This window comes from Tachypleus tridentatus, chromosome 13, assembly GCF_004210375.1.
Source record: "Tachypleus tridentatus isolate NWPU-2018 chromosome 13, ASM421037v1, whole genome shotgun sequence".
Taxonomy (NCBI): domain Eukaryota; kingdom Metazoa; phylum Arthropoda; class Merostomata; order Xiphosura; family Limulidae; genus Tachypleus; species Tachypleus tridentatus.
Window position 1 is genome coordinate 109224342 of NC_134837.1, and position 12310 is coordinate 109236651.

Genomic DNA, 12310 nt, shown 5'->3' on the forward strand with positions numbered 1-12310 from the left:
ACACAGACAAATCCTCCAAGAGACTCTCTCACATTCTTCCATATACGAGTCAGATCTGAAGAGGGTAACTGTGCCACTTCTATTCCGAGTATATTCTTCATCCAAATGTGCAAGAAAACATAGCAGAAAATGAAAGTAGCACATCCAAGCCACATCAGGTTATCTGCTGGAACCACTGAGGGGAATTGAATCCCTGATTTTAGCATTGTAAATCTAAACACTTGTCACTGTCCCTCTGGGGTATTCCTAATCAAAAAAAGATATAGTAACTGAACCCCACATGAAGACAAGTGAGTAAACAAAGATGTATCCTATGATTTAGAGTGGCTGAGGTGCAGTGGTTTGTACTTGGTAAGTGAACCACATTCCAAAATCTCCTTGTGTTGTTCCAGCATCTGTTCAAGAGTATGATGAGAAATATATCATTTTCACCTCAAACCCAATAACCAGGGAACTGAAAATCACTCTGATTCCTGGGTATGACACAAAATTAGCACTGAGCTATAGATTCAGGAATTTGAAATACAGAATCAAGAGGATATCTATAGCATGTAATCAACTTCCCCCACTACAAAACAGGCTAAAACCATTCAAATGGCAATAACATTCATGTGAGAAGAGTGAGCAAGGGATAGCCAAGGAAAGAATTGGAACAATTCCATGTACCACCTCTATGACCCACAGCACAGATGCAAGAAATTGAGGGGGGAAGATAGACAACCTGAAACCTGTGTGAGAACTTATATTGATTGGTTCACTCTTAATCCAAAATGAAGCCACAGGGTACTTACATCCAAACAATGGGAGGATGAGGGCTCCAAACTGAAGAGGTGAAATGCATTTTCTATGGCTCAACTCCAGTATTTGTGTAAACAATAAAGAAGCCATGTCATCCAGCAAGTAACTGCTCAATTCTTTTGGAGGCCATGTCTCCTCTACATCAGCAGAACACTACAGCTCTACTATCTAGTGAATGGTTAGACCCATCTTTTTGTAAAATCTATTCAAGATGTCTCCATGGTCAACTACCCCAGGCCTCCCATACTCCACTAGAAGAGGGAGGTGATAATGTGTTGGAGAGTCAAGAGGAATGCCATCACCTAAGATAACAAAATCTGATTTTGAAAACCAGATCATACTGATTTATTCAATTAAGGCATGACAGGGATGGACAACTGACCCTTTTGCTATACTCATAAAGTTCATGGGTGGTACCCAGAGATGCCAACTATTTCAAATGACTGAGCGTAATGATTGTAGACAGAGCCCTTTATCATTTGTGGCAACTAGGCCTGACCAATGTCTCTAAGCTGTTTATTATTATATTATTATTATAACTATTATTATTTATTACTGCTATAGATTGCTCATTTATGACTGTGTTTTGTGTATTTACTAAATAAAAAAAAATTCTTTTGAAATTATGTCTTTTATGATAAATGTCGTTATCTGCATTGTTTTTGTCTTTGCCTCAGCCTTTTGTTGGTGAGATGCCAATTCTGTATGTCTGGTGGAACAATCATTTATCCCACCACGTGCTACAGAAAAATTGATGTGACAAACTGTACAAAACGCATGACTATCACTGACTTTTGATGCAATGACCAGATATTTTGCACTATACTCTTTTCCTAAATTTTTGATTCACAGTTCTAGTCCTTTTAGATTTGCCAGAAACAGGACAATCTGATGAACGAGGCCTCTTTTTTTCCATCTTGTGAATGAACGCATTGGAGTTTCTATGCCGCTTATAAAATGAGAAATACCCATTTACGCGAGAGCTGATTGGCTGACAAGCACTGATGATGTAACTGTGGATTCCCCCACAACCCCAGTATGGAAAAGCACCGCATTCAAACTATTGGTAGACATCGGAGATACAAATATTTTTTATTATTTCAAGCACAAACATGATTATCACAAGTAGCCATTTGGCCTATGTCTTTTATTTATTATCAAAATGTATTTGTATCTCATTAGAAATTTTCTTTTCACCCTTTCAAGCCCTGGAGGAACAATTTATCACTATATTGTATAGGCCTATATAATATATAATAATTTGGGAGTTGCAACAAGTTGTAATATTTGTCTGTATGAGTGTATAGTCGTAATGTATACACCAAAATAGTAATGATTACGCTCAAATCGTAATGGTTGGCATCTCTGGTGGTACCATATGTAACCAGCATACTTATGAAGCAAAAATCACAAGGACAGTCACCAACAAGCAATCTTGTGAAACACCTCATCTCAACGTTAAGTGTACAAAGCCATGTAAGAGGAAGCACTAGTCAACATGGGGTACAGCATGAATTTTGTGTTAAAAATACCTGGTTAGTCACCACTTGCTGCAGAGCAGGATTCGTGTAATGAAGGTACGGAGCATGGATCCTTGAAAGAGAGAAAATACTAGTGAAGACTTACCCAGTGTCAGAGTTACACCAAAATCTAAGTATAGCAATGGATGGAAGGCAAAAACTCAAGAAAGTTGAAACTATGATGTGATGTAAGTCATGGGAGATGAATGTATTAGGGTTGATCCACACACCTGATCACAGATTTCTTCCAAGGCCCAACAGAATCAAGAAGTGAAAGAAAAGGTTAGGTGTTAGGTTTGATGATAGACAGCATGAAACAAAGTATGATGAGAAGGAGAGAAAGAGCAATAATCCAATTGGCTCAAATGACAAACCCAATTGATGAGTGTACAGGAAGAGACATCTTTGGATGAAGATTGTTGCAATGAGATAAATAAATGGGAAAAGGAGATACAGAAGACAGCTGTGTGGACAATATAACAAGAAAAAAGCAAACAGTGAACATCAGAATCTATCAGGATCCAGATGGAAGTAGAGGTAAGGTGAAAAGGAGGAGTTATCCTCATAATCCATGTAGATATTGGAAATGAATAATCCAGATAAAGGAGAAAATAGGAATGCATGTGAAGTTAATAGAAAAAAAATTCATATTACCAACATTCAGAGGTCAAAAGGAGAAGGATATGCATCTTAAGAGCCAAATGAAACAAAGAACTCAAAGAAATAGTTTTGAATGGAGGTAAAGTAAGAAAATGGAGTACCACATGAGCATTCTAATCTAGAAGGTCAAAGAATCTGGAAGGAATAGATTAACATGATAAGGAAAGGTGAGAGAAAAATCCTGAGGTAACAGGAAAGATGGAAGGTATGAGATAAGGCTGCCAATAATATGAAACTGAGGAAACTGAAGATCCCTAGTCGAAAAGGCATATGAGAAACTTAGAAACACCAGTAATGGTAGGTTGAGTAGCAGCAAATCTCTGAGCCATGGCCCATGTGTGAAAGACTTTACATGTCCTTGGAGAAAGGAGAGATGGATTAAGCCAAATGAAAAGCTACATGATGGGAGAAACCACATCTCCTTGCCAAACACCAAACAAAGACCAAGTATGAAAGATGAAGAACATAAAGTGCAAGATGCAGAACTGGTGACTGGAGTTGACAAAGGAAGTTAGGTAAAGAGAGAAGTTGTACAGGAGGGAGTAACAGGAGTTGGAATAAACAAGGAAACCATGGTTGAACTAAGCAGTAGAGGGTGATCAAAAGGACCCAGCATGAAGTGGCATGGAAGAATGAAACTATCCAATGAATCAATCAAATAAGAAGATAAACATATAGGAATTTGTGGTACCAATCTTGGATGAAAGCATCTATAAGTAAAGTCTGAGGATAAGGTACTGGGAACAAAAAGAGGGGTAACTAGTGATGGGGTGAAGTGGCAAATGCATCTTGAAGTGGCAAACCACACATATTACAAAGCTACCTGAAAACAAGAGGATGAAGGGACTATTCCACTAAAGTGAATACATGTGCAGGCAGAGGGAAATGAGAGGTTTTATAGAAGATCACATCTCCCAAGTGTGACAGTACCTCTTGTCCAGAAAGTCTAGAAGCAGATAAGGTAAGGTGAACTGACAATTCCATAGAATGGAGTCAGAAGGAAGAAGGTTGAGTTCATCTGAAGTTAATGTTTAAAAAAAAACCTAAATGCACACAATACTTGGTAGGACAAAGGAAGTACTTCTCTATTTTGATCAACAAGCCCACTCAAGTAGCTTTGAGAAAAAGCTACTGAGCATGACTGGTTGACTACCATTCGGAATAGACCAGAAGTAGCCAGTCATCCATGTAAAAATGGAAATGTAGCTCCAGGGCATGAAGATCAAGAGCAAAAGCTCTCATTAATTAACAAAAAACATAAACAGAAATTAGCCCAAAGGGTACAGCACAAAATTAGTATTCCACCTCTTGATGGACAAACCAAAGATAAGGATGAGATCACAATGAAATGGGAATATGGAGATAAACATTGAAGATGTTCATCTTCATCATACATTAATCCAGAGAAAATATTCACCACAGAAAGAGGTAGGATTTCATGGTGCAACATGGAAGGTCAGCAAAATGATTGAGGCAAGAGAAGTCAATGACAGGCCTTCATTCTCTGGTCTTCTTTGGAACTACACACAGACGATAGTAAAATCCTGGAGAAAGATGTGGAACAGGTTTGATAGCTTTTTGGATGTGGAGGTTCTGTACTACTTGTAAGAGATGCTAGCAAGTTAGGGGTTTTTGAGAAGAGAAGAAAACAGGTACCTGTTACAAGGGAGGTTGGGTATGAAATAGAATCAAGACCTTCTGACAAAACCCAAAAAATCCAAACATCAAGTGGTGAAAGAATGTCACCAATAAATGATGGATGTGAGTTGAGCTCCCACCAGGCTCAAACCTGCCAGGCAGTCACTGGAATTGTCAGCAATGTATCATGTGTTATCAAGAGAAATGACAAACCATGGCACTGCAAGAAGGAGGGAGAGGGGAGAGAAGGATAGAAAACTGGAATCAGTGATACACTCAGCTCTGATGGACATAAACAAGCAACCCAATGTGAAATGGTAGGTTATTGTAGGACCAATCCAGGAGATTAGGGACAGATAAATGGGTACATGATAAGAGAGAATCATGACCTCAAATGTCCAGTGCACTTATCTGTTGTTCGGACATTTAAATTTCTTGAGTATGTTAAAATGAAACTGCTTCAATAACCAATCAAATCTAAAGCATTAATCAAGACAAACAGAAAGACCTCTGAGTGCAAGAACTGCCAAACAAGACACATATGTCATGCGAGTGTACTATGCTGTCATTGGTAGTGAAGTGTAGCATGATGATTTACATGAGACGTATGCTGGAATCATTTGATTTCAATACAGGGGTGCAGAAAGCTTGTGGCATACATAATAAAAACATTCGCATATGGAGAGATGCACCAAACATGAATAGCTAACTTGTGATGGCAAGAAACCTACTTGAGGTAAAAATGTATCTCACGACAGCTGGTATGGGTATTAATACTTTTACTAACAAAGCAGAGAATAATCTTTTGACCTAAGAAGGTTAAAATGTTGTTCTTTGCTTTATTAGTAAAAGTGTTAGTACCCATACCACTCACCCTGAGATACAGGAATAGCAAATCTTTTAGAGGGATATACCATATCAAAACCAAACATTTGTATACTTATGACAACAAATGTGTAATTCCAGAAATAAAGAAAATCCAAACATTCAATCAAATAATAAATCTTTCTTCTAAGTGAACATCTGAATTTTTCTAGTTAAGAATATTTAAGATCAAAATGAGGATATTATATAGCAGTATTTACATTAGAGGAACTGTCACATCAAAAGAAACAACAGGTATGTTGCACAATGTATATAAATTTACTCATTGATAACATTAAAAGTTTTAATTTTGAATTCATTTTTTTGTTATTTCATGAAAAATAAGTTACAAATTACTACAATGGTGGAATTGCACTAAAATGTTACTGTTTTAAGCTCTTTTTACTTAAGATCAGATTGCATAATTTTTATATTCTGCTGCATATTAAATACATAGGATTTTTACATAATTGCCAATTTTACAGTGCATAATTTATAATTTCAAATGGGTAGCTGCATAACTTTCACATTTTTTGCAGTATAAAAATCAGAGTCCTAGAGATATTTTTTGTTGTTAAAATTAATGTAATTACATTTTCAAGGCACAGATATCTGTCTACTGATGACTAAAATTGATTGTAGGCATACTAAATGTCAATATTATGTCACTTAAAATTATTTCTGTATATGCTAATAATTAGTTTCTTCACAAACCTATTACAAACATTAAACTTTCAACCAAAAATTGATTTAAAAGTTGCCGTGTTTTAGCATTTATTAGTAATTAAAACCACTTTAAACTGCTTCTTTCCATAAGGGAGCTTCTTCCTAATTGCAAAATATTTTAAAATCTTGTTATATCTTTAAACTCAGGTGATGCTTTTTCCAACAAGTTAACTGTAGAATATATTCTTAAACACTTCATTATTAAAGGAAGACAGGGATAAATTAACTCAAAACAAATCCTGTATAAAAACTAATTGACAAACATTAAATTAAGAACTTATAATATTACATTAACTGATAACATGACCTTCAAGGTCTTAGTTTTTCATTTTTTATATAATCTTATGAGCACTCTCATCAAAATTAATGGTCAAAAAACAAAACATACTGTGAAGACTTTGGATCTTACATTTTTTACTTTTCCAATGCTCTGATGGTAGAACTGAACCATAGCCAATAAACAGTGAAGCTGTGATATTAAGATGGAGTCTGGCATGTCAGTGCTGCCACCTAGTGCCTTGAAAGAAAAATGCATGCAATTTGGTGATTGCTATCAATTATACAGTTTTCCCTTCATTCAGAACAAACTATTTCTAATGTTTGAACAGTCAAATAATATCACTGTCATGGTTTGTATTCTCAAGACAGCTGGTATGGGTATTAAAACTAATTAAAATAAAGTACAGAACAATGTTTTGAACTTCTTAGGTCATCTTCAATTTAACAAAAAGAGAAAGAATAATCAGTGATGTCGAGAAACCCACTTGTTGAGAAATTTATATGCAAAAACAGCTCGTTTGGGTTGAAAAAATATTTTACATAGAAGAGCGAACAACGTTTCGACCTTCTTCGGTCATCGTCAGGTTCACAAAGAAAGAGGTAACTGACCGGAAGCTGACCACATGTTTGAAAGGGGTTGTGTAACTGTGTGTCGAAATGTAGAGGGCGGTATTAGATGTTTGAATATATAATTTTATTTATATTAATATAGGTATAAAGGCGTTCCTTTATATTGGTTTATTTTGGGTTTAAGTTGTTGTATAAGTAAGGCTTCTTTAATTTTGCGTTTGTTTATGTTTGTTTCTTTATTTAGTATTTGAGTGTTTTCTATGATTATGTTGTGTTTATTTGACTTGCAATGTTCGAAAACGTGTGAAGGTGACTTTTTATGTTCTTTGAATCTGGTTTCCATTTTTCTACTTGTTTCTCCAATACAGAAGTCGTTGCAGTTATCACATTGTATTTTATAAATAATGTTGGTGTGGTGTTTGTCAGTGTAGTTTTACATAGTATAGACCTTAGTTTTGTGCGGGTTTTGAATAAATTTGGTATTAACTGGAATGTCATATTTTGTTACTAATTTTTGCCAAATGTTGGTTATTTGTTTGCTGATGTCAGGAATATATGGTATACAGCAGTATATGGTTTCGTGGTTTTTTGATTCGTGAGCTGTATTTACTTTAGTTGGTTGATTTTGCTTTCTGTCTGGGTGTGTGCGTATAATGTTTTCTACGGTTTGTGGAGGAAACTTATTGATGTTGATGAAGTATTGTTTTATTTTGTCTAATTCATCGTTAATTTTATCTGGTGAGCATAGTTTTATGGCTGTGTTTATTTGGTGTCTTAGTATATTGAGTTTTTGTTTTGTTTCATGTGCTGAGTCCCAAGGAATGTATAATCCAGTATGGGTGATTTTTCGGTGGATTTCTGTTTTGAATTGTGTGTCAGTTCTTGTAATTTTGAGGTTAAGAAATGATATTTGATTGCTTTCTTCCTGTTCACATGTGAAGTTAATGTTGGGATGTATAGAGTTAATGTGATTGAAAAAATTAAGTATGTGTTCTGTAGATTTGAATCCCGCAATCGTGTCATCTACATATCTGTACCAGTATAGTGGTGGATGTAATGCTGTGTTAATTGCTTGTGTTTCAACTTGTGTCATAAAAATATTGGCTAGAACTGGTGATACTGGGTTGCCCATGCTTAGGCCATTTGTTTGTATATAGTTTTGGTTGTTGAACATGAAGTTTGTCTTTATCGTGGTGAATTCTATGAGGGTTGCTAACTGGTTACTGGGAATTTTTATAGTTGGGTTAGGGTCTCGGATATAGAGTTCTAAGGCTATCTTGCAGGCTTCAGTGGTTGGAACTTCTGTAAAGAGGGATATAACATCGAAACTGGCCATTAAGGCTTTATGATTAAGTTGATTTAGATTAGACTTGAAATTAAAAGAGTCTTTGATGAATGAGCTGGCTGATGTTACATATTTGGAGAATGCCCATGCTATGTATTTACCAAGATTGTAATTAAACGATTCATATGTGGACATTATTGGTCGTAATGGACAATCTGGTTTATGAGGTTTGGGGATGCCGTATATTTGCGGTGTGCGTGAGTCGGTTTTACGTAGGTAGGAATAAAGTGTTTGTGAAATTGTGTTGGCTTTTTTCATTTGTAGTAGTAATTTGTTCAGTTGTGTCTCGTGTGTCTTTGTTGGATTTGTGTTTATTTGTTCGTGTCTGATAGGATGTTATTCATTTTTTGGATGTATTCATTCGTGTTCATTATTACTATAGCGTTACCTTTATCTGCTTTTAGAATTTTTATGTTTTTGTCTTGTTTTAGGTTTCTAATGGAATTAATGTCTCTTTTTGTAAGGTTGTTTTTAGTTTTCTGTTTTGTGAAATTATGTTGATGGTTTTGTGAGAAAATTCTTTGAAAAAATCGTTTAAGATGTTGTTTTTAGGTGTTTCTGGAAAATATAAATTTGTAATTTTACCTGGGAAGTTTAGCTGTTAGACGTCAATAAAATTATCTAAGTTGTCTTCTTTCTGTTGATTGTTTTTGGTTGTTTCCTTGTTTTTGTTCTCTGTAGAAAGTATCACAAGTCTCCTGGCTAGGTCTTCTAAACATGTTTTGATTTCTATGGTTGGAATGTACCTAGGTGCTATTGCGAAGTTGAGTCCTTTGTTAAGTAGTTGTTTCTCGTCTGTGTTTAATTGACGGTCGGATCTGTTAATTATGAGGTTAGTCAACGGTTTGTCGTTTTGGTGTCTTTTCTGTTGTTTGCATCTTAGTTTTTCTAGTTTTTTGTTGTGGCAGATCTTTTTGTCTCTGTCGTTCTTAGTATTGATTTGGTTTATGTTTCGTTGTATAAGTCCGTAAATCTCTGGTTTAATGCAGCATGCCAGTTGATGGTCTAGGTTCATTTTTTGTTTTTGTAAGTCATGTAGTTCTTTGTATTTTGTGTTCAACGTGGCTTTAAGTAGTTTTTCTGTAAATTTTGGATAATGTTTGTGTATGTATTAAAATTTTTTGAAAGTTTTACCTTTACAAAATTAGGGGTTAGTTGTTCTTTTCTGCATTGTTGAATAAAATAAATGTCATTTCTTCTATTAATAATTCGTTGGTTTAAATTTCTTAGTTTCTTAACGATCGTGTGAGCGTGTACTGTTAGTAGTGGTGTACTGTATGCTAGTTCAGACATAATGGTAACAGGTAAGTACAAATACACTGAGAAAAACACAAAACTTACACTTCTCGTACAATCGCCGTGATGAAATAATAATCAGTGATGTCGAGAAACCCACTTGTTGAGAAATTTATATGCAAAAACGGCTCGTTTGGGTTGAGAATATTTTTATGACACAAGTTGAAACACAAGCAATTAACACAGCATTACATCCACCACTATACTGGTACAGATATGTAGATGACACGATTGCGGGATTCAAATCTACAGAACACATACTTAATTTTTTCAATCACATTAACTCTATACATCCCAACATTAACTTCACATGTGAACAGGAAGAAAGCAATCAAATATCATTTCTTAACCTCAAAATTACAAGAACTAACACACAATTCAAAACAGAAATCCACCGAAAAATCACACATACTGGATTATACATTCCTTGGGACTCAGCACATGAAACAAAACAAAAACTCAATATACTAAGAAACCAAATAAACACAGCCATAAAACTATGCTCACCAGATAAAATTAACGATGAATTAGACAAAATAAAACAATACTTCATCAACATCAATAAGTTTCCTCCACAAACCGTAGAAAACATTATATGCACACACCCAGACAGAAAGCAAAATCAACCAACTAAAGTAAATACAGCTCACAAATCAAAACCACGAAACCATATACTGCTGTATACCATATATTCCTGACATCAGCAAACAAATAACCAACATTTGGCAAAATTAGTAACAAAATATGACATTCCAGTTAATACCAAATTTATTCAAAACCCGCACAAAACTAAGGTCTATACTATGTAAAACTACACTGACAAACACCACACCAACATTATTTATAAAATACAATGTGATAACTGCAACGACTTCTATATTGGAGAAACAAGTAGAAAAATGGAAACCAGATTCAAAGAACATAAAGTCACCTTCACACGTTTAACACTGCAAGTCAAATAAACACAACATAACCATAGAAAACACTCAAATACTAAATAAAGAAACAAACATAAACAAACGCAAAATTAAAGAAGCCTTACTTATACAACAACTTAAACCCAAAATAAACCAATATAACGGAACGCCTTTATACCTATATTAATATAAATAAAATTATATATTCAAACATCTAATACCGCCCTCTACATTTCGACACACAGTTACACAACCCCTTTCAAACATGTGGTCAGCTTCCGGTCAGTTACCTCTTTCTTTGTGAACCTGACGATGACCGAAGAAGGTCGAAGCGTTGTTAAACTCTTCTATGTAAAATATTTTCTCAACCCAAACGAGCCGTTTTTGCATATAAAAAGAGAAAGAGTTTATATTTAGAAACTACACATCCTACTCCAAACTAAGACAGCTAAAAACAAAAGGCTGATATAATGTAAGTAAGTTATAATTTCAAAGAAAAGTATAATAGTATCAATTGCATAAGTATTCAACCCCTTTACCACTGTAACTCTAAATCAGTCAGTACAGGTGCAAAAAGGTAGTTTGAAAAGTCATAAAATTAATGTAATAGTCTCTGTTTCTATGTAATCAAAGTGGTTTTACTTGACTTCAGAGTATATGAATCTGTTCAAGCCACAACTCACATAGCAACAGAACAAACTAATCATGAAGACCAAGGAGCTTTTGAAACAAGTCAGAGATAAAATAGTAAAAAAAGCACAGACCAGGAGAAGGGTACAAAATTTCAAAGTCAGTAATTATCTCTTTTAGGACAGTGAAGTTCATTATTAAGAAGTGAAATGTGCTTTATACCACCAAGTCACTATCTATATCAGACTGTCATTCCAAATTAAGCAGCCAAGTAAGCAGGAAACTGGTTAAGGATGCCACTGTGAAGCCAATAGTGACTTTGAAAGATTTGTAAAGTTACATGTTTGAGTTTGGAGTTAATGTTTAAATATTGACAGTATCCTGGTCCCTATACAAAGCTGGTCTGTATGGAAAAGTGGCAAGGATGAAACAAGAATAATCTTAAAGCTCAAACAGAATTTGCAACAAAGCATGTAAATGATACCATAGTCATGTGGCAAAAGGTTTTGTGATCAGAGAAGACAAAAGATTGAGCTTTCTGGTCTAAATTTAAAGTGATACATCTGCTGCAAGCCCAACATAGCACACCATCTGGTCTACACCGTCCCAAATGTCAAGCATGGTAGTGGCATCATCATGTTTTGGAGATGCTTCTCATTAGCAGGGACTAGAAAACTTATCAGGATCAAAGGTGTAATGAATGGTGCAAAGTACAGTCAAATCCTAGAGAAAAACCTGCTCAAATCAACCAAGAATCTAAAATTGGATTAAAAATTCATATTTCAGCAAGACAGTGACCTGAAGCACAAGGTCAAGTCCACACTGAAATGGTTTAGGAAGGAAAAAAATGAAAGTCCTGGAACAGCCCAGTCAAATTCCTGACCTGAATCCTATAGAAATTAATGGTGAGACTTGAAGATTGCAGTCCATCAACAATCACCTAGAAACTTGTCAGAATTGGAGCAATTTTTCTGGTAAAAAAAAAAAAGCAAAAATTATACCATCCCACTGTGCAAAGCTGGTAGAGACCTATCCAAAAAGACTCATAGTAGTAGTTGTTGCTAACA

The 12310-nt window shown here is 35.1% G+C and overlaps 1 protein-coding gene across 5 annotated transcripts in view; it reads right to left on the reverse strand.

Annotated features, from left to right (window-relative positions):
- Positions 1-12310, reverse strand: part of LOC143240881 (uncharacterized) — a 55231-nt gene that overhangs the window by 20525 nt on the left and 22396 nt on the right. For 4 of the 5 annotated variants that reach the window (XM_076484102.1, XM_076484104.1, XM_076484103.1 and 1 more), the window contains exon 5: positions 6616-6723. The exons of the other annotated variant lie outside the window; for it this stretch is intronic. In XM_076484102.1, coding sequence (XP_076340217.1) covers positions 6616-6723 — 108 coding nt within the window. The remainder of the gene's footprint in view (positions 1-6615; positions 6724-12310) is intronic. 5 annotated transcript variants of the gene reach the window in all.